The sequence below is a fragment of the Macrobrachium rosenbergii genome, chromosome 5 (genome assembly GCF_040412425.1).
Source record: "Macrobrachium rosenbergii isolate ZJJX-2024 chromosome 5, ASM4041242v1, whole genome shotgun sequence".
NCBI lineage: Eukaryota > Metazoa > Arthropoda > Malacostraca > Decapoda > Palaemonidae > Macrobrachium > Macrobrachium rosenbergii.
The window spans coordinates 51,823,994-51,847,842 of record NC_089745.1 but is presented as its reverse complement, the minus strand read 5'-3'; the positions used below and the strand labels follow the sequence as shown (position 1 = coordinate 51,847,842).

The 23,849-nt window shown below is 36.4% G+C and overlaps 1 protein-coding gene across 10 annotated transcripts in view; it reads right to left on the bottom strand.

Moving 5' to 3' along the window:
- Nucleotides 1-23,849, bottom strand: part of LOC136838776 (cell adhesion molecule Dscam1-like) — a 470,432-nt gene that overhangs the window by 29,576 nt on the left and 417,007 nt on the right. For all 10 annotated transcript variants that reach the window (XM_067104281.1, XM_067104287.1, XM_067104284.1 and 7 more), the window contains exons 6-15: nt 19,985-20,120; nt 17,823-17,954; nt 16,580-16,690; nt 15,320-15,497; nt 14,852-15,008; nt 6,817-6,983; nt 6,382-6,625; nt 5,794-5,949; nt 5,330-5,492; nt 3,898-4,025 (exon numbers count right to left, since the gene is read on the bottom strand). In XM_067104281.1, coding sequence (XP_066960382.1) covers nt 3,898-4,025; nt 5,330-5,492; nt 5,794-5,949; nt 6,382-6,625; nt 6,817-6,983; nt 14,852-15,008; nt 15,320-15,497; nt 16,580-16,690; nt 17,823-17,954; nt 19,985-20,120 — 1,572 coding nt within the window. The remainder of the gene's footprint in view (nt 1-3,897; nt 4,026-5,329; nt 5,493-5,793; nt 5,950-6,381; nt 6,626-6,816; nt 6,984-14,851; nt 15,009-15,319; nt 15,498-16,579; nt 16,691-17,822; nt 17,955-19,984; nt 20,121-23,849) is intronic.

Sequence of the window (23,849 nt, the reverse complement as noted above, 5' to 3'; positions counted from 1 at the left end):
GAGTGTAAATAGTCACTCACGCTTAATACATCGGTAAATAACTATTCCGCATGAAAGGCTGCATGGGGTAAGGATCACGAGAACCTATCGGCAAATAAAGCGTACAGCTGCCCGTCATCTGGTATGTCATTATTTCGTAAAATAAAGTGTGAAATTGGCTATTCAGCCCTTTAACCACAAACAAACGTTCTGCAGGCCTCAGCGTGCCTATCGAGTTGAAGATATTCACTATTTATCAGCTACAGTTCAATGGCTGTAATCAACAGAGCACGCTCGTGTTTCAAAGGCATCACATGGCTCCCATTAATTTGCAGCGATTACAAATGTGCCGTTGTTCCCCACACTTACTAAAATTCATATTCGTGACACAAAACCTGAAATGCCACGCAACACGAAATGGTATATCTTGTTCAGAGACAACTGTCATGACATGTTCATAACTAGGAGTTTTGGAGCCTTCAGCATTCTATAAAAAAAAAAAAAAAATTCACGGGGCTCTGAAAAAATTAAGGCTTGACAACTCAAAGGTCCTTCACCGAGAAGCTATGATGGGGAAATTAATTTTCCAAAAGCATCAGCGCCTATTCAATTCCAAGGAGAGCTGAGTCCGGCTATATATAAATTTACATGCTATTCAATGCCTCGATCTATCTGCCTACATCCCTTTCTAAGTATAAATACTCTTACATTTGTACACAGATAAATACAGACAGACCGGTGTACACGAGCCTCACAAAGCTAAGTCAAACCAACCCGGAGCTGTTGTTTACACTTTCAAATATGGATTACTTTTTATTTTTGCAAGCGATAACGAATGCAGAGCAAGCACTGCAACCTCGGCGCAATTGAGCAATAAACACCCGGTTAATACCTCACATCTGGCTATGAAGTCAATTTACATTAAACCAATGGAAGGGGCAAATAGCAACATGATCTCGCTGCTCAGATAATACAATGTTTACCAATCAATAGGGCTGAATAACAGTAATCATTATGACAGGAATAGATCCTCCTCCTGCTCCTCCTCCTCCTCCTCCTCCTCCTCCCCCCCTCCTCCTCCTCCTCCTGCTCCTGTTCCTTCTCCTGCTCCTCCTCCTCTTCCTCCTCCTCCTCCCCCTTCCTCCTTCCTCCTCCTCCTCCCTCGAAATCTGAACAACAAATAAATGGATAGAAAAATCGCCATTGATTATTTACGAAGGCTTAGTGAATCGCAATCCTAAAATAATAATGAAAAAAGGAAATCCAATCGATCGGCATCATGGCATCACCCGTGAAATTTGTTGATCAGCCTCAGAGTATTGGGATCAAGGGGATTAGGAGGACGTTCGGGTGATTTCAGAACAGAGAATTTTATAATGAAATTCGTGATACATTTTATGGTGTATTTAATCGAAAGTTTTTGCGAATTCGGAGGGGGGGAAAGTGAACAGTAATCAAGGAGGATTAGGAATGGTGCACGGTTGATACGTGATACTTACTTCAGATTCAGACCGATCGATAAAACGTGTCGAGGCCTATCTTCTTTAAATAAAGGCACGAACCGCAAAATGAATAACAGGCTTGGCCGAGCAGCGCATTCATTCTTTCAGCTTAAATCTCATAACTTTTTCCTTAAAACCTTACCAAGCTTAAAAACACTCTAGTATATTACTATTCACATATGAATACATGTTAGAGCAGCCACACCTTAATTCAATGTAAATGAGACCCTGAATTTTTCATTTCACACGTCGGATTAAATGAACCACGAACCCCGTCTTCAAAAAGGCTCTAACCCACAAAGTTATGAGGTTCTCCCGTTGCAAAGAGATGTTGAACTCCATATCACGGTCAAGTAAAAATTTAATACGCTATATATATATATATATATATATATATATATATATATATATATATATATATATATATATATATATATATATATATATATATATATATATATATATATACATACACACTCATAGATATGTATACATATATATACATATGTACATGAATATATGTTTCTGTCTACCTATCTATCTATCTATCTATATATGTATATATATGTGTGTTTGTGTGTGTTTTAAATAAATAGATTAAGTTTTATATTTAGGACAACATACGATAATCTGTATGATTGGAGATATTAAAATGATTACAAGGTACCTCATATTAAAGTGAAATCAAGAACCTGTGAAATCAAGAATATGAAAATAATAGTCAAGCACAGGATAATTATGACCATAATAAGTTTAGAGACAAAAAAAAAAAAACATTCAACGGGAACCAATAGTCAAGCACAGGATAATTATGACCATAATAAGTTTAGAGACAAAAAAAAAAACAATCAACGAGAACCAATTATGTTTCATTTGAGTAAAAACAACAATAAACAGATACAATACTCTTCTGCATTTGTAAATGAAATGACCAAGCTGGAAAATGAAATATGCCAGCACATACGACGAACTGAAAACCAACAAATGTCAAAAAAAGAAAACAGCAGTAAACAAACACCTAACTTTAGTACACGAGAGTATAATTTAGGAGAGAAAATTATAATCAGGCAGCAGATCCTCGTGGATAGACAGCAGTCAAAGGGGGAGGGCGAGAATGAAGGGGAAATTTCCTTCAAATTGTTTTTCCTTCTCATTTATCGTCAAAATGTTTGAACCTTTTATCTGTCTAGCAGGTTTTGCATCAGGTGAGATTAGGCTATTGACTGAACTGGTTCTACTTTGAAACTGTAATCATGTATGATCAATAGAGCATGAATTTCTTCGTTTACTTCCATTTTTAGTTTTCTGAAAAGAAAACTATTGTGACGGCTTTGTCTGTTAGTCAGCACTTTTTTCTGTCCTCCCTCAGATCTTAAAAACTACTGAGGTTAGAGGGCTGCAAATTGGTATGTTGATCATCCACCCTCCAATCATCAAACATGCCAAATTGCAGCCATCTAGCCTCAATAGTTTTTATTTTATTTAAGGTTAAATTTAGCCATAATCGTGCTTCTGGCAACGATACAGGATAGGCCACCACCGGCCCGTGATTAAAGTGTTATGGGCCGCGGCTCATACAGTATTATACCGAAACCACTGAAAGATAGATCTATTTTCGGTGACCTTGATTATACGATGCACGGAAAACTCGATTGCGCCGAAGAAACTTCGGCGTATTTTTTTCTTGTTTATATTATTTTTGAGCTGCAGGCCTTTAAAGAAACTACATGTGTAAAAATTCTAGATATTGCATTTCTTTCTTAATCAAGTTAATTCTTGTCTATTTATGAGGAAATGTTTCATCCTTTACAAACCTAATATATCAAAAACTTAAGGCTATGAAGTGACATGCTCCTGCTTGAATGCTGACTTATAAATTGGCCTATAGTTGACTTATAATTGCCTTTCTAATTAACTTTTTCATACGATATGTACCCACAACAATAAGTTCTATACTCTGCACGTAGTCTGTCAACTATTTCAATAGCCCAGTAAGAATGGTTCCGTTGCTGTTGTATAAGTTACTCCCTACTTTTCTTCCGGTAATCATGATGACCAGTTTTGCTTTTACAACAGTCATTAACCATTTAAGATTACGACCATCAGATTCGTAACAACCCACTCCGGAAGGCAAAAAGTCCGAAGATACCAAGGACATGTCTTTCGCTACAATAAAAAACCACAAGACAGAAAAAACATAAATCTGAAGGTATCAGTGACACTCTTTAATACCATCAAAATCCCACAGGACACCACTGCCACCTTTAACTATTGTGCAAAACCATAAGGAACCAACTGGCCTACATGCTAATATCTGCAGCATCCATAAGAAACTACCGACGTACCTCTGACACCAACAAAAACCACCGACATACTTTTAAATATCCCCAAAAACTCAAAGGGTAAGATGACATACCTTTTACGACCAGTTTGACAGTTCTGGAACTTGAAGCAACGGCGTTGGTTGCAGTGCAAGTGTACTTGCCACCGTCTTCTTTCCGAAGAGAATCGAACAGGAGGACGCTAGTGAACTCATCCAAAGCCCTGTAACGGAGAAGAATGTCTGTAATTTCATCACTCGTTTGCGTGATGGTTGAACAGCAGCGCCAATAAGTAGTAAATGTGCCTGGCTGTCTAACTTCTTAGTTCCAGAGGTCCTTTATTCCTCACACCGTTGGACTGTGGAACAGTCTCCCTGCATTACTACCCTAATGCTAATGCTATTCCCCTTGCATTTTAATACATTTTTATACATTTATTAATTTATTAATTTATTTTTTTATTTTTATCTTAGCTCTCTTCTTTCTGTATTTCCCTTTACTTTCTCTTACTTCCTAAAGAGCACCATATTCTTTGGAAGCTTGAATTTCAAGTCAATGGCCACTGTGGGCTTGTTCCATATGATTAGTGTTCATCTTCTAAATAATAATAATAATAATAATAATAATAATAATAATAATAATAATAATAATAATAATAATAATACATTCGTCACTTTGTGGCCAAAGACAGAGAGTCTCCTTTCCATTATTCCCCGTGCGTGTGTGTGTCTGCGGCATCTGTTGTTTGATAACAATATATATTCTGAAACTTTCCGCTTGCTACTTGATACGCTGGCAAAAACAATAAACGCACATGGCACTGCATAATTGCAGCATTTAACAGTATCTTAGTTAGAATCCCATTACCCACTTTGTTTTTTGCGTTAAGAGAAATTAATTACATCAAAATCAACAATGAATATAATCATCTGGCTGGTAATTAACACCCCAAACACCATTAAAGTTTTACCGTTATTCGTAGTGCTATTAATAATGAATTACAACAAAATGCTTCTTTTGTTTTAGTTTGATAAGGAATCCAGCATTCAAAAATGAAGTGCAATGCGCATTTTCTATCCTTTAACGAAATTACCTGACAGATAAAATTATCGGTGGATTTTTAGGTCTATCGGAAATGAAAATACTGGAAATGATAGAAGAGTAACTGCAATGTATTATGAAATGAATAAAATAGTTTTCATAGGTTAACATGATTTTGCTCTGAATACAAGCCACGTTTCTTTATAAAAAATCAACAGTAAAAGCTAAAATTCATTACGCTGTGAAGTCAATTAACAAATAAAATGGCAACAATATTGCTTTATCAAAAATGCATTAAATGGAAAAATTTTCCCAAGAAAATTCAATCGAGGTGCACAAGTATGTTGCTAAATGTAATATACGCAAATAAACCAATTCATTTGGATCTAACAACGGCGAATGCGTATATTATGCATTTGAATATTCCAAAACAAATCTGCCTCGGAAATCCTTTCTCGCATGTTTCGAAATGACACAAACACGTACCTGACGGAGATGGTGGGGCCAGGAGTGAGGGGTCGGCCATCATGCGTCCACGTGAAGGTGAGGGGGAGGTCCCCCCTCTCCACCACACACATAATCCTCGCCTTTGACTTGGCAGGAAATCCAGAGCCCAACGAGAAGATCCTTTCGTCGATGAGAGGGGGCACTGGAGGCGGTTTCGAATACGTTTTTATTTTGTTAGAACAATTTTTACTTGAAATTATTCTGTATATCTATCAAATGTTAGTTTTTCCTCGGTTGAGAGTGTATATTTTTTATGCAGTACAAAACTATTTGGATTAAAGTTTACCTAAAATGCTTACATATCTTCTTAAGTAACAAAAGCAACATAAATAAAACTGGAAGATAACCGCGTGAGAAGCAACACTGAAAATTATTTTGTAACAGAATGACGTCTGACATGCACGCACAAAAAGAAAAAATCTTCAATTCAAACACTTTATTACCCATCACATTGACTTGTAAGTTCGCTCTGGCGGTGTTTTCACCAGCAACGGCCACGCAAGTATACTGGCCACTGTCTGCTTCTCTGGAAACTTCATGAACTTCCAGCGTGCCATTTGGATGAACTTCTTGGCGGTCGGAGACTGGCAATACAACGCCTGTAACAAAATATACAGATTTTCATATGAAGTTAACTCGTAACTGACTAATTTCTGAAATTTAGGCTGTCAAGACAATCACCGGGACACTTTCAGCCATTCAGCGCTTAAAACAGTGAAAAGAGGGAGTAAGGGTGGTTGGACAGCAAGATAAAGAGATCCAGAGAATAAAGATGATGAAGTAGAAGAATCCACAGGTTAGAGGTGTTGGACAGCGAGATATAAAAAAAGGAAGAAGGAATGGAGGTCCAGTAAAAGGCTGAAAAGTGGGTGAAAGCTAGTGGCGAAGGGACGCTTCAAACAGCCTTTAGTAATGCCAACAGCGCACCACTTGAGGTGCACTAACGGTACTACGACCGTATGGTTGCTAACTTTCGTAATACAAATATTAAAAGGGTCTCAGAAAAAAACTTGGTTGGTCACAATGCGTACCATTCTTTTCCCAGTATATGGATTCTATGGGGAATCCGGCGACTATGCAGTTGAACCGAGCCGTTCTCCCGGCCACGACACTGACTGGCCTCATGGGCCGTATGGAAGGTGGGCCCCGCACATTTAGGCGTCCAGTGTGATCCACTTTTCCAGCGCGATTCTCAGCTAGACAGCTCCACTGGCCTCCATCTTCCACTCTGACGCTGCTGATGTTCAAACGGCCCGTCACCTTCTCACCATCCACCTGCAGAAGGTTTTGCAAATTTTCTCATTTTCAAAATCAAAATTATCTTTACTCCACCGTTATTAATGTCTAATCTCATACTGATGTGCTCCACAGATTTACGCATAATTACAGTTACACCTACGCCTAAAAATGCGATGAAAAATTATGAAACATTGAACCAAAAACACAATAATACTCTCAACACTCACGCTCTGAGAGACGCTAATTCTCGGATCAGACGTTAAGGCTGGAAGTCCCCTCAAAGTCCACGAAAGGGCAGGGGGCGGTGACCCCTGAACTACGCATACAAGAGTCACAGTAGCCCCTGGTGATACAACCTGCGGACCGCTGGTGTCTAACCACTGGGGCGCAGCATCTGAACAAAAACAAGAGGTAAATTATTAACAGCATTACTAATAACAAAATCGAATAACATGTACTAAATAACTCGCACACACACTAACTCACAAATCTTGTTATTAATAATCTCAATACGACGATTGCCCACTGTATATTACGATAAAACATATTAAATAACAAAGAACAATAAGCCTTTTACTAGACTACTTTGCAACCTTTCCAAGTCACAATCAGAGATCTGATCACACAATATGGTATGTATACCTTGGGTCAATATCACCAGCCTATTCTTAAATGACAAAATGCAAATTTGTCACATAAATATTCCAAAATACAAAGCGTGTAAAATCACCGATCGTCTTCGTACGTAAAAGATTGTGAATAAAAAGGAAAGATAAAGAAAAGAATGGAAAAGGACAAGAGACAAGAATATAAAATATTTTAACCTTTTCTTTGGCATGCAACGGACCTGTAAACTAAATAGCCGAAACGACAGGAAAAACATCAACTCCTTAGTATCTGAACACGCATGCGTGATCTCTTACAAGGTAAACAATGGAAAAAACTGATTTTCAGACCCAGAGATAACATGCGGAAACGAATAGTTGTACAAAACCCTTATTGAATAGACGCACCAGAACAATTCAAAAGTTATAGAAGTAATTTATCACGATGAATTAGTTAAACGCGGTAGCACATGCAACTGCATTAAAAACAAGGACAATCTCGTCACGCGCCACATTATGGGTCCGCTGATCTTCATAAATTGGAAGAGCTCTCCCAAATAATGAGGATTTCCCAAGCGCCATATTTCTGAATTAAAAATTAGACCTTTGGCCTTCCCCGTCCTCTCCCTTCCCCCTTAATCATAATAACCCACCCCCTCCCTATCGTCCCAAATAAACGCAACCGCCACCACACAAAATACACACACACACACACATCGATTCCTGCGGTACAAAACTCTGAGGTTTATTAGGCAATCATGCTAAATAAGGTGATTATTGGCAATTAGCGCCAGCGGACATGATTTTCGTTTTTGAATATATTGTTTAGGGGGATCAAGATGGTATACCACGGGGGACGCTCGCCTAAATACGGCATAATATATATACGAGGCATAATCAACACATCTGAATAGCAATCACTTTCCCTAAACCGCTTCCATAATTCTGTCGACGCAAAAATTTATAACGCTGATCGATGAAAAAGACTACAATACTCCCCATTATTTCTAATTCATCTTATTATAAGTTCGGGCATTTTACTTCTCTCTCTATGAAAATTCTCTTGTAATGCGGAATTTAAATTCGAGAAGAGAATATCACGGGGCATTCCAGTGTGTCCTTAAAAGACAATTTCCCCTGTAACGACCAGCTATAATATGATTCCACGGGCAACTGAAATATCATTCCGCACTGGGCCATTTCATTTTCCATAAATTCAGCAGAATCGAGTCAGAATTTATACAAATGGATGAAAACTGTAGCCATTACCCACCCCCAATCTCATCGCAACAATATTCCCTGAACGCAAGGCGTCCTCTTCTGGAGAAACTCCAGACAACGCCCGGCTAATCCTTTCACGTCTCGCTCCTTCCATTCCTCATGCAGTATTATGAAATGTGGACAGATAAATGGATATACATATAAATAAATACCTCAAAACACACACAAGCACAAACCACCAATACAAACACACACACACACACACACACATATATATATATATATATATATATATATATATATATATATATATATATATATATATATATATATATATATATATATATATATTATATAATATAAAAGTTCAGAAACTCTTCGATTTTTACAATAAATATCATGCATGTAAGTTTTGGTATAAAAATATGTCCAAAATAAAATGCAAATTCACTTGAATGTATTACACGGGCACGTTTGCATAAGGCAAATACGTGCAAATATACATTTTTGTATAAAAAAACGTTTTTCAGGAATGGCGAGAGAGAGAGAGAGAGAGAGAATTAACACAATTACGCTTTATTTACTGTATTAACAGCAAAATTTTTACAGTTTCAAATTGGCTTCACGCACGTACAAGCTTCTTTGGTAGCACAACGATCAACGTGGAACGTACGGCACAAAATCCTAATTCCTAAAATATCTGGGTTCTTTCAGGCTAGCAATTCTGCTTCTCTAATCCAGCCGATTATTTAAAAATTCTTGCTCATCCAAAACATTTTAACTGTGTAGAATTTCCAGTACGGTCGTATCTCTCATTCTCCGTAAATGAAGACATCAACTCAGCATGACCTTGTCCATCTTTCAACCTGTGACAACTTCTGAAGGAACGTAACACAGCTTTGCAGGCCTTAGATCCAGACCAGTAGGGTCTATCATTGTGTTCTCTTAAATTATCTTAATTTTCTTCATTAATTTTTGACAAACATGATCTAGTTGCATTGTGCACCATCTGTCTCAAAGTGAACAACCGATACACACATCATCGTCTTTGCTTAAATCCAGCTTTTCCTCATAATACGATTTCTGTCTCCTGTTCCATTCAGCTAACAGTAACCTTCGAGATATTTATATGCAGTATATATATATATATATATATATATATATATATATATATATATATATATATATATATATATATATATATATATATATATTATATACTACTGTATTTATATAATTACAGCAGCCAGACTTGAAAGTATACAAATTTCACCTATAATCTGAGAAAGAATATAACATTATCAAAAACCAAACCAAAGGAAGAAATTTTCTTGGGAGATTACAAGAGAACGCATTTATACTTGGATTCCTCATCTCTATTAGTGATGATAAATATCAGACTTTGTTAAATGCAGATTTTAATAAAAGATTTTCTGAACCATTACTCATAAATTAATGTGGCCCAGATTACGCTGCATAGGTTTTACAAGGCGTAACATGTTAACGTTTCTATGAATCTCTATTTTGTCATTGTTTTATTACCCTTAATTGGAAGTTTCATATTTCCTACTCCTAATTGAAGGGAAGTCGAAATCTTTACGTATACAGACCTACCTGGGTTATCGCCCTCCACGTTAGCCAGTTATTCTTATTTTTTATTAAATACTGTACCATTTATTCTTAAACAAAATTTGACGATGAAGGAGTAATCGTAATATTTCCAATGACAATAACTTAAGATAAAATTAATGTTAGCACAAAAAACATGCATGTACAGGTGTTACAGGCAGACAGCGAAACCAGGCAATTCGCGAACTGCCTGCAATTTCAGGCAGATAGTGAAATGCCCTTAGGGACAGTTGATCCCCCCAGGGGCTAGTAGTAAACACGGCGAAACAGCGACTTACAGTACCTCCACTGTTTAGTACTAGCCCCTGGGGGGTCAAATGTGTGTATATATATTATATATATATGTGATTCAGTTATACATATATATACATATATATGTATATATATATATATATATATATATATATATATATATATATATATATATATATATATGTATAACTAGCCTGGGTCAAATATATATATGTATAATATATATACATATATTTTTTTTGTGATTCAGTTATACATATATATATATATATATATATATATATATATATATATATATATATATATATATATATATAATGTATATACACATACACAAACATATACAGTATATATATATATAATGTATGTATTATATATATATATATATATATATATATATATATATATATATATATATATATATGTATATATCAAAACAGGGTGATGCTTAAGCTCGGTCAATTTTCTCAGATTGGCTGCCAGTGCTTTTCCTCCAGCGGAAAGGGTTCGAGTTTAATGATGTTTGTAGATGTTGTCTGTGAGCATCGTCTGCTGTTTAACTTCGTTTTTCACTGTATTATTTCCTCATAAAAGATGTGTTTGGTAAACAACAACATAATTTATAGGCTACCTTCGAATAGTTTATTAACAAATATTTGCTTTAACATACAATCTAGTTTTGGGAGTGGAGAACTTCACGTACTTTCGCTTTCTATTTTTCCGTGCGATTTCAGACCATTTGTAAATTTTACTAACTAATTATTATATTCTTAGAATGGCAATGAAATTAATAATAAAATAATAAAATTTTATGTCATGATATTCATTGACAAAACTTTATTTAAAAGATTATCAATTTTTTGTTCTCAGGTGCAACCATCTTTGTATCTTGGTAGAGCAGAAAGGGTTTATTTGCACATCTTTTCAGTCATTTGAGAGATATTATATATATATATATATATATATATATATATATATATATATATATATATATATATATATATATATATATATATATATATATATATATATATGTGTGTGTGTGTGTGTGTGTGTGTGTGTGTGTGTGTATCGTATATACATACATTTTATGTGTGTGTATCGTATATACATACACACATACTGTATATATATATATATATATATATATATATATATATATATATATATATATATATATATATATATATATATATATATACATGTATGCATAGATACACACTGGTTACACGTCTTTAAATAGAAACAGTCACATCAAACTCGGAGCGAACAAAAGCATAATGTTTACACGGCCCTGGGAGGATCTTGAGAGATAATGCTACGACCAACACAAACAGAATCTCGGATCGACGGAAAATCCTCCATACTTATGTATGATCCTCTTCTATACTCTTCTCAAATCCTGTACTGCGCTGGGCTCCCTCTGTTTATGGAATGTTTCTGTTTTATCTTTTACGTATCTCCGAGGAGAGCGTGAATGTTTTAAAAATTCCCCGTCTCTCCTTTTCTTCTTTTAAATCCGCTGTTCCGAGTTCGGAACACGTATTTGGAAAGAGTTCCTTTTCGGAAACAGCTTTGTATGTAAGTCTGTTCAAAAGGGTGAAGTAAAGGAAGCTTTCAAAATAAAAATAAATAATTCAATGATGCGTCAGTTAGCGTTTCACTTGCTGATTATGTGTTTGTTGTCAAAATAAATTGGATTAATCTAAAGTGACAATGGAATCGTTATCTACTGTAGTTCTAACTCCACTTTATTGATAAATGCTAAATATGAATTTACTGCGACTCAATTTTATTTTATATTTGTATAATAACTAGCTGACCAACTCGGCGCTGCCCAGGAAAACTCTGAATGACAACTGATAAACTCTCTCTCTCTCTCTCCTCCCAATTCCTGTTAAGATAGTTGCTTCAATTACATTGCCAAGCATTTTTGACATTTTACATTTCACGCCTTGGACTGAAAGGGCATCGGGAATGTCACTATTCGTCTCAGCGACCTCGAAAACTACGGATTACACACTAATATCTGTCGTTTTCGTTTATTTTTACATGTCACCCCTTCCCACCCCCACCCCTTCGGTGCTAGTGATGTCTTACCCCCACAGTATTCTTTCCCAGATACTAAGTCATGTGTATACCAAGTTTGGTTGAAATTACTCAATGCGTTTCAGAGTTATGCTGGAACATACAAACACCCATTTATATATATACATATATATTTATATATATATATATATATATATATATATATATATATATATATATATATATATATATATTAAACTTGACTTTATATATTAAACTTGACATTTAGCATTAACCTTAACCTTACTTCCTCTTTATAGAAGAACATTTCAGTTTCATGCGCTTCACAATTACTGGTAAGAACTTGAGCTCCAAAACTTTTCTAGACAGAGCCAGTGCTACGTTTTGTGCCAAGTCCCACCAGATAGGATTTACTTTCTCGCAGAAGTTGTGTGTGAAGGGCTTGAACTGTGTAGTTTAACGGCTCCTCAATCCTTCCTTTGTTGCATTATTAAAGTCTAGCACTTGTTTTCAGAGACCAACGAGTTTATTCAGTTGATCTAGTAATTTTAACAACTGTGCCATTTTTCTATGGCGGCGGGTCTGATTGTAACTACCCTGCATAGCATACAACCAAAGAAAAAGTTGTTGTACCGTCAAAGTAAGGGTGAACTCCAATTGATTGAAAAATAAAAAAAATAAGTATATTACTTCAAGCAAAGCCATAGAATGCCGTTAAAACTGAATTTTAAGTAAACTTTACCCGTCCACAATGAAAACAAACCTAAAATCATTATTATGAGAAAGTACCCTTTACTTCGTCAACATGACGCCACATTTAATTTAATTTTATAAAAATAAAATGCTCATATAACTAATACCTATACTCAAGTTTCACAAGTCATTTTTGTTATCCATAGAAAATGAACTCTTCTGGGGACAGCCTGTGCTTACGCGTCTTTATTGTTGTGTGGAAAAATGTTTTCTATGACGTTAATATTTTTCAAGTGAAACTAACAAAATCATATTCCTGTTGTAAAAATGAGACTGGCAACTACCGACATGGGGAGCAGGAAGAGCTTAGATATCACATTTTAGAATAGGTGAACCCTAATTCATAAATCAACAACTGACCTATGTAATTTATGTTACAAGTAATTAATCTGCAAAACCATCACTTATGGATTTTGTCTACATGTCCATCTACTTAAGCGCAAACGAACTATTAGGATACGATAATAACGATATAAAAAAAATAAATAAATAGCGAGCGAAAACACTACAGATAAAGCCAAACCTCCCATAAAAGCCCTACTACTCCACGGAGTCCATTTTGACAAAATATCGACAAGCGACATCGTTTAATCTGTTCGTAAATCTATTACACCATTTTTTATATTTTCGGGACCGCGACCGAACGTCACATCTTTCATACCCGTCCTGACCTCATCTCAATGTTAGTTTTTTAATATTAACATTATTTTTTATTTTTCTATATTTCTCTGAAGACATGTTCCCCTCTTAGCAAGTCTCTGCTAAAGCACTTCTGCAATGTTCTGGAGTAATTTTTCTTCGTCTGTTAACGATTCTAAGATCAATGGCATTCTGGTAACTGTTCGCTTTTACCTGCAGCAAAACACCTGTTCTTACTGTACGAACGAATGTAAACATGAGCTTAAGCAGTTACTCAAATATGAAAAAAATATATAAAAAAATAAAAGGAACATGTAGAGGATTTACCACGGAATTTCCCAAAAGATTTCTTGGCAGGAAACTACTGCGTTGTCTAAGTGTGTTTTTATCATTTCCTTCTTTTTCAACTTCATTTTCCCTTGCGAAAACAAAATTCTTACCCCCTCTAGTTATAGTCACTCACAAAAAACAACACATTCATAACGCAAGAGTTTTGCAAAGAAACTGGATATTCAGGCAAGCTGAAAAGCTAAGGGTTTAAGCATATTTTTCAGGTTTTCTTTCGAGTTCAGACAATTTACCAAAACCCCAGTGGTTTCCGTATTATACACTATAGTTGCAGAATATGAAAAAATTTCCATATGACTTTTCCTCTTGGTAAAAAAAATATTCAGAACTCTAAAAATCAATAATTATATGGTACGAGATTGATGACGCGCACTGCGCTGCAACACATGTCGGCCCGCCGCCGCTGTACAGTAGTTTGCACGGTCGATACGAAAGCGTACGAACCTACGTTCCTGACTTTCCTCGTTTCACAACGGGGCGGACAAGCAAGATCCACTCTCCTTTTATTGATATAGAATATAGATTATTACTATAATTAAATCAGTAAATAGTAGGCTTTAAAATTAATTCTTCAGATTAGCGTTAGGTTACTTTTAACAGACTAATAAAAAAACTGAGGACATAAAACTTATACGGATGCAGAAAGCTTCCAAATGCAGTTCGCTACACACTAAAAAAAAAAGCCTCACTACCAATATATAAAACATTTTAAAAAGCGAGTAGGCTACTGTGGTGTTTGACAACAAATTTCCTTGCTCTTTCTCACCTCCGAGTTTCAGCTGGGCTGATCCTTGAGCTGTTCCTTCCAGATTGGAGACCAGGCACTGGTACATACCCCGGTCATCTCTCTGAACGTCCTCGATCACCACGCTTCGCTCTCTCACTACTCTCACTCGGTCCGAGACCTCCAGAGGCTCTCCATCCTGAAGGCGAAAGGATATCAAAATGTCAAATGGATATCTGGTACTTCATAATCGCCTTGCCTTTTCTTACATAAACTAACTGTCTATACTGGTCTCATTTTACTACAGCTGTAAAAGTCCCAGGTATGTAATAGATGTAGTACACATTTTACCTGTTGGGCTGTAATTTTGCACATTACAAAAAATGTAAATTGAAGAAATATCCAAATATGACTATATGGTGGAAGTCATCTTTCATTGTGAAGGTTCTTTAATAACAATAAACAGTTATGATAAGAAATGAAAAAACAATAAAGTCCTACAGTAATGACCTTTAGCCAAGTGATGGTATCCTGGGGGAATCCTTCGGGAGAACAGTTGAATGTGGCCACGCCGCCAACATCTACAGTCTGAACTTGGGGACTGATGTGGGCCGTCAGGGGCGCCCAAACTTCCAGAGTGGTATGGGCGCGTTCGGAATCGACACTGCTGGACACCACACACACATATCTAGGAGGAAATAAAAAAAAATTTTCACTGTCCATTTCTTTTTTATGTCATAATGAATTTCAAAAATTTTCCCAATTAGTTTACTTTTTGTCTTGTTTCCGTCAAGCCTGGGCTAGATAACGACATCAGGGTGCCTGCCTTATTGTTTACTATAAAAAAATATCCATTACTTGTTTCCAGAACTACATAAGTTCATTTATCTCTACATTTCCTATTTTCTAGCTTCTTTTAATTTATCTTAAGTTATAATGACTCTTCTTGCCATTAAATTTTTTTTGTCTACTCCGCTGAACACGTACTAGAGTTATACTATTTCTCTGAGTTTACCTATTTTAATCTTTTATTATTTATTCATCAATATCATCAATAGATTTTAAAAATCTTTTCAGTATTTTTTGTCTATTACTGTCGTTAACGATTACACTCTTAATAAGCTTTATTTCCGTTTAATTATGCAATTGGTTGTGTAGGTTACTATTAAAGTAGTGTAAACATAACCAAGGAAAGTCGCTGATATTTTATTATTTCATAAAAACTTTTGCTTGTTTAATGCTTTAAAACAACACTATTCATCAAAAAGGACACGCACCACTTTACAAAATTACGCACAACTTTATATCTATGAAACAAAAATCAGTAGTCAGAACTTACCAGAAATGTTGACGCGCCGACACAGATAAAAAAAGCGGAGGCTCCTCTCATACAAATATTTCACATATCTCGCGACTTTAAGCTCCGCTTATGCTGGATGTAAGAAGCCCAAACGGCCAATGACCAAAGCTGTAGAAGTCAAGTTATAAATTCCCCCAAGAGAAATAACAAGCCAAGAATGGGCACCGCTCCCTCCTGCGACCAAACCCACGGAGGAGGAGGGCCCTCCGTCACATGCCCTACCACCTTGGAGGATGTAAACCGTCCTCGGCCCTGACCCAGGGGTCGCTCTTCCCTGCCCCTGAGAACCTCCCCCTAAACCCCTGCCCCACGTGACACAGCTCGACAGCCAGCAGGACAATATCACACTCGGCCTAAACTGTTTGCTTACCGTCAGTCTAAATCAGGTGACATGGTTATTAAATTCCTACCTGCCAGCATCTGCCGCGGTGACCTGCCGGATGAGGAGGGACCCTCCGACCTGCTGAATCCGCCCATCCTGCACGACGGCTACCTCGACCTTCCCGGAGATCCGATGCCACCTGACGGGTTACAAGGGCTTAGACTTTTTTTTATTATAAAAAAATATATTTGTTTATATTTCCAGTTCGCAGGTTTTCCTATACATTTATGTTACAGTTTACATCATAGTTGTGGAAAATATGCCATGGAAATGAAGTGGAAAAATATAACTGCGTAATTGTTGTTTCATTTTTTCAAGGCTGACTGACGCTTGTGATGTTTAAACATCATCCCACATTTCCATTTCACAAAAAAGAGAAGAAAGGGAAAGAGGAAGAATAAAAAGAAAATGGAATTCAGTGATTACTATACTGCATATGATCCTAAAGTATTTATGCTTCTTCAACAAAGGCCTGAAATGAGAGAGAGAGAGAGAGAGAGAGAGAGAGAGAGAAAAGAGAGAGAGAGAGAGAGAGAGAGAGAGAGAGAGAGAGAGAGAGAGAGAGACTAATGCAGAAAAGAATTAAGAAACATTAATTTTCTATGAACATGCAAGAAACAGAGACAAATGCCCAATTTTTTATTCTCTCAAATTAAGAGAAAATCTATTTTTAAGTAAAGGATCTACAATGAAATGCATCTGTGAAGAATGACTAAAATTACAAAAAAATCTACTAATTTAATTAATTAAAATGGAAGTTTTATGTCTAAGCAGGTTTCTTGAAATATTTTTTTTTATTTTTCCACTTTTCATTTCAGTTTGCTACAGTGTTTTTCTTCATAACAAATAAAAAGCACTCTCTTTATGAATTTATAATAGCGATCTCAGTGCAATGTCAGTGTTTTCGTATTTCCCTTTATAATTCGGAAGGTATTTGCAAAGCCAAGGACACTGAAGCTTGTTGCAGAAATTTACAACGACCGAAATAATTAACAGAAACTATAAACAAGTTTAGGAGAACAGCAAAGAACTACAGACACTAAGCAGAAAATGGGTGTTTTGTCGCTCATTGTATGCAATTATGGGACGTAATCGTGATATTTAAATTAATATAAATAAACTAATCATAAATACAATTAATAGATATAATAAAGTAAACCACACACTCACACAAATACACAACACACACACACACACAAACAGAGAGAGAGAGAGAGAGAGAGAGAGAGAGAGAGAGAGAGAGAGAGAGAGAGAGAGAGAGATCAACATACTGGTACTGAGGTATAGGATATCCTTGAGCAGCACAGGGAAGTTCCACCGTGTCCCGCACGGACGCCGTGACAGTAGAACGAGAGTCGGTTATTCTCGGCGGAACAGATGACCTGGGCTCGTTGACCATCAGCCTGAAACAACAAGTCTTATCTATCACCGTCCATTACACGTCAAGAAGTAAGTAAACACATCGATGCCAAAAACAATACTGCGATGACAGCGTGATACATCTGGTGGGGGGGAAAGCAGGTCATTCGTTAGAAGGAAAACAAACAGGGATGCAGGAACGGGGGATCGACCAATGAAGTGGGAGGAAGAAAGAACACCGAAAAAGATGAGACATGTATGGGGATCGACCAATGAAGTGGAGGAAGAGAAAAAAGTTAAAAGGACGATAGAGGAACGGGGATCGACCAATGAAGTGGAGGAAGAGAAAAAAGTTAAAAGGACGATAGAGGAACGGGGGATCGACCAATGAAGTGGAGGAAGAGAAAAAAGCTAAAAGGACGAAATAGGAACGGGGAATTGACCAATGAAGTGGAGGAAGAGAAAAAAGGTAAAAGGACGATATAGGAACGGGGAATTGACCAATGAAGTGGAGGAAGAGAAAAAAAGAAAAAGGAAAAACGGGGAATTGACCAATGAAGTGGAGGAAGAGAAAAAAGGTAAAAGGACGATATAGGAACGGGGAATTGACCAATGAAGTGGAGGAAGAGAAAAGAGTTAAAAGGATGATACAGGAACGGGGGATCGACCAATGAAGTGGAGGAAGAAAGAATACCTAAAAAAACGATACCTGAACGGGGACAGAGTAATGAGGTGGAGGAAGAAAGAAAAACTAAAAAGACGATACATGAACGGGGACAGAGTAATGAGGTGGAGGAAGAAAGAAAAACTAAAAAAACGATACCTGAACGGGGACAGAGTAATGAGGTGGAGGAAGAAAGAAAAACTAAAAAGACGATACATGAACGGGGATCGACTAATGAAGTGGAGGAAGAGAGAAAACTAAAAAAAGACGATACATGAATGTTGATCGACTAATGAAGTGGAGGAAGAAAGAAAAATGAAAAAGACGATGCATGAACGGGGACCGACTAGAGAAGTGCAGGAAGAAAGGAAAATAAAACAGACGATTCGAGAACAGGGGATCGACTAATGAAGTGGATGAAGAAAGATCTAAAACGATACATGAACGGGGGACCGAGTATTAAAATGGAGGAAGAAAGAGAAACTAAAAAGACGATACATGAACGGGGGATCGACTGGTGAAGTGGAGGAAGAAAGAGAAACTAAAGAGAAGATACATGAATGGAGGAAGAAAGACGAAATAAGGACTTGGGATCAACTAATGAAGTAGAGGAAGAGGAGAAAACTTAAAAAGACGACCATACCGAATACTCGTAAGTAAACAGGATGAACCGCTCAACAATTCTGGGTTGAAGCATTTAAGAGCTCAAAAGGCCATATTCATGGGCATTGTTAATCAAATACGAAAATATTCCCCCCGTCTTTTACGACTCTTTAAATTCCGAGCTTGCCGCTGCCATGGGCCATTCCTTACCAGCTGACTTCACGGTCATAATCATGATCCACTTGGTTTTCAAAATTCTACAATAAACGTAAGTAGGGCATGAAATTTCTCAAGGCATTCCATTTTATTTTTGAGAAGTCAAGGTCTATCAACTTCATGTGCACAATGAAAAACATTATTCTCAATTAGAATCTGGGTAAAATAAAGCGTTAATTGCATTAATCGCAGATCATTATTTTTGTTTGAGAACAAAGTCAAAATCGGCGCATGACATCCGATTTGCATTTTTCATCATAATTACAAACATCAAATGCCAAAGCCATTTAAAATTTCTAATTCTTTGTACTGAAACTTACATAACATTATTCTTTTACCAAGACTTCTGTTGCACCAGCACTTAGCACTCAACGTCTGTCATCTCAACAATCAAACTGAAATAATACTGCCCAGAACATTTAAACTAAATAATACTCCAAAATCACTGCATGAATAATCTATGAATATATATATGTGCCCTAATGTAATCTATCGATATGTGAAAAGGCTTCTTAAAACATGTAAGCGCAAAGGTCAAGGATCATAGGTCACACAAAATCCAGAGGGTCACAGACCCACAGTTAACCTTACCTGCCGGCTACAGCGGAGACTGTCGTCTCTCCTGTGAGGACGTGTTGTGTCTCGCAGTGGTAGGACTGGAACTCGTCAGCTTTGGTCACGTGACGGATGTGAAGTTCTCCGGTCCCGAACACGGAATACCGGCCTCCTAAACCGTTTGAGAGAAGAAGAGAGAACAGTGTTAAATTTTATCAAGAAGGTGCGGTCAAATTTTCCTTTCCAAAGAGGTATAAAACTTGTTGGATTACTGTTCTGTGACGTAGCCGATATAACCACATATCTTGTTTAAAAGGACTGGCTATCATCACGTCTTTTTTATTTTTTTTAAATAGTAAAGAATCACAGACTTATAAAAAAAACTGGAGGAGTATTCAATCATTATCTTAAAATGCAGGAATCTATATGATTTCAAAATCTGAACATAATATCTTAACATTGTTTTCTTAGGAGGATGGATAAATATGAGATTTTTAAGTAAAAACAGTTTTCTCCGCCAAAAACAAAAACATTTTGACCGTTTTCATCCTTTTTAGGATATTTTCCTTGCAAGGGCATATTTTTATAGAATTAAAAGAATGGAAAAAAGTTTTTTTTAAATCCACTGCCATTATTTCTTTTTTTTTTTCTCAAAAAGAAAACCCTTTCATTTGTAAAAGAAACTGCGAAATGGGGCGGAAAAATTTTAAATTCGTTTTTAAAGAATTAATGAAAGCCTTTTTTTTTATTATTAGGTGAGGATAATGCAAGACTTTTATAACGAAGGGAAAAATATCAAGATTTTTTTTACCTTACCTCACGAAAATACTTCGTGGCCCACAAAAGAACTTTAAAGCAAATTCTTTGTCAGTCTTTTCTTTAAACTATGAAAGCACATCTATGCTCGTATTTACGTTGAGAATACTCACGACAGACATCTTTACCTTGACCTAAACTGTTCAAGAAAAGCTTCCTAAACCGAACATAAGATTGTAAATTACAAGATAATTTTTTTTAAACAGTAAGAAGATTACCCATAAAAAAGGCATAGTGGCGTCACCAGAAAGATAATTAAACAAGCGGCATGGCAAACATACATGTAAAGAATTCTCGAAATGCAAGGAGGAAATTTATGAAAAATCCGTCTGACCCCCACCGCTTCCATCCCTAACAACTCATATTCAATCAATCACGAGAACAGACAAACATTACGGTTAGCGGGGTATATGCTTCGAACATAGTGATAAATAACTGGAGGTCTGTTTAGAAAATCAGTTCGCGGGAAAAATATTCAAGGTGTATCCATAATACGTGATACACGGGATGGTGGTTCAGTGCAATTTATATTTTATGAGAATTAAACCACAAGGCATGTATGATTTGGAACATTTAGGTTATATATTGTCATTAGAGAGAGAGAGAGAGAGAGAGAGAGAGAGAGAGAGAGAGAGAGAGAGAGAGAGAGAGAGAGAGAGAGAGAGAGAGAAGAAGTCGTTTTAACATCGGCAACGGATAGTTAATAAAACCGTAAATAAAATTTCGATTTTTAAATATATTTTCCAAGCGTAAAAACCGAAAATTTAAAAATGGTCTTTAAAGCATAAACGTATTCGACAATAAAGTGAATTCTAAAACATCGGTGATAGTTTACCTGAAAGTTATGCATTAAACAAACAGCAAGAATCAGTAATAATTACTCATAATTACGAACTAACACAACGTGGTACGCAAAAATTAAAATCTAAACATGCACTCACTATCCACTAACAAAGTCAAGCAAAACCGTAAAAAAACTGAGCATCAGCGTTAGCCTCATTTAAACGATAAACATCGAAGCTTGAGTACATGTTATCTCGATCGGAAAGACTAATGCATAATAATTACAGGTCATTTCGTAACAAATATGATTTCAAACACCGACTCAAAACGCGCGATGCTTTCACTCCTATATATTCATATCGTTAACAACCAAACAGAAATATCTGGCCAAAATCTGATCGCAGCAATCTGCTTTTGCATGAATAAATTTCAACGCAATGATTTCGCTTCCGCCGAATATATTAAAAATCGCGAGACCTGGAGAGAGAGAATTCTCTCCAGGTCCTTTTCTACCAAGAGGCAAAAGTTTTGCTGCAATTGCTACTTGAAAAGCGATTGATATTCTGCATATATTTACTTTCCGACCAAACTTCTCCTATAAAGACTATTTCGGTTTCATTTTGGGCGCTGAAGATTCGGAAACTGCTTTTGAATTACTTTCATTTCACTTTTACCTTTTTATTGATGAATGTGGTTACCTTCCCTGATTTTAAAGTTATTTTTGTCAAGAACCATTTAAGCCGTATTTTTCATGCAAGGCGGGCTTCTTAACCATGCCCATTTCCTGAGCAAGGAACCATACCATAATCTTAGCTAAATGGAACGCCAATCTTACCTTTGGTATCCCATAATGATCAGAATAGATCTGGTTTTAAACTAGAAGCTTCGACAAAGAAAGGAGAGAAACCATCCCAAGGTTACAGAAGAGAACAAAATGTGCCTCGCTGTCGAACGTCTCAGTTCTAGAGGTCCTTTATTCTTTAGAATGTTGCGCAATTGGAACCTCAAAAGTTCAAGCGAAGATGCAATGCATTACTATCCTAAAACAATTCTCCTTGTATCTGAATAGTTCTACTTACGTTCTTATCCATCTAATTAATTGTTTTCTTTTTTAATAACTGATCTGTTCTTTCTGTATTTCCTTTTACCTTCTGTTGCTTCTTTCAAATGAACACAATAATCTTTGGAAGCTTGAATTTCACGGCAATGGCCCCTGTGGGCTTGTTCCGTATGAAGAGAGCTCGTCTTCTGAATAATAATAATAATAATAATAATAATAATAATAATAATAATAATAATAATAATATAATATTCGACAGAGAAACAGTGAACTCAAAAATGTTGATAAAATCGGTTAAGCCTTTTACGTGAATCTACGAAGGGCCATTTTCCTAACCAGTATTCTGTGAAACCAAGTATCTTTTAAATTCATCACTTGCAGTGGTTATAACTCTGAAAAGGAAAAACTTCTGGAATCATTAGAACAAAACAACTTAAAGGAAATATTAAAAATCAAGAGCGACGAAAACTTTCGTGGAACAAAATATTCCCAGAAGCCATGTCAACGTGAATCCACTAATGAAGATTTCGTTTGGCATCCCATCATTTTTGAAGTTTAATCTCTTATAATCAAAAACACAGAGAAGTCCGGTTTTTTTAACGCTAAACTAATGTTGTATTCAACAAAAATCATCTCCATTAATTGGCTGCTCCCCCTATTGTATTATCACCATCAGGAAAAAAAGGAAATGGAAAAACTCATTATTCCTCACTTTTCAAGAAAATAATTTTCCCCTTCTGTTCGGAAATATCATTTTGATTCTAAATCTGAGCCTCTCCCTCTTTTCAATCTCTTGATATGAACCTGTATTCAGCTCTCCCCTTACTCAGTCCTTGCTTCTTCTCTTACATTATGCATTCCCCTCTTCACTCCCCGCCCCTCTCCCCTCTTTCTGTATCTCATTATTTACGTTTCTCCCTCTCGTCGCATCCCTTTGCCTCCAGTACGGTCGGAGAGCCGCTCCGTGGCGCTGTGATTTTCGACCTTGTGACGGATGCTCGGCCTCGCCTCGCAAGGTTTTTTTTTTTTTTTTTACCTGCCTCTACCAAGAAATCGGCGATTTATCTTGAATAAAGAAGCTCCTCCTTGGTATGATTTACTTATACAGCCGGAAGTGTTCATTCCTCCAGTTCGACAAAATAATAATTCGATCGGCATAAAACTCGCTACAAATCGGTGACCGTTATTTTGACCGTTAAATCCCGGATTTAAATACGTAACGAACTCGGCATTTAAATTATG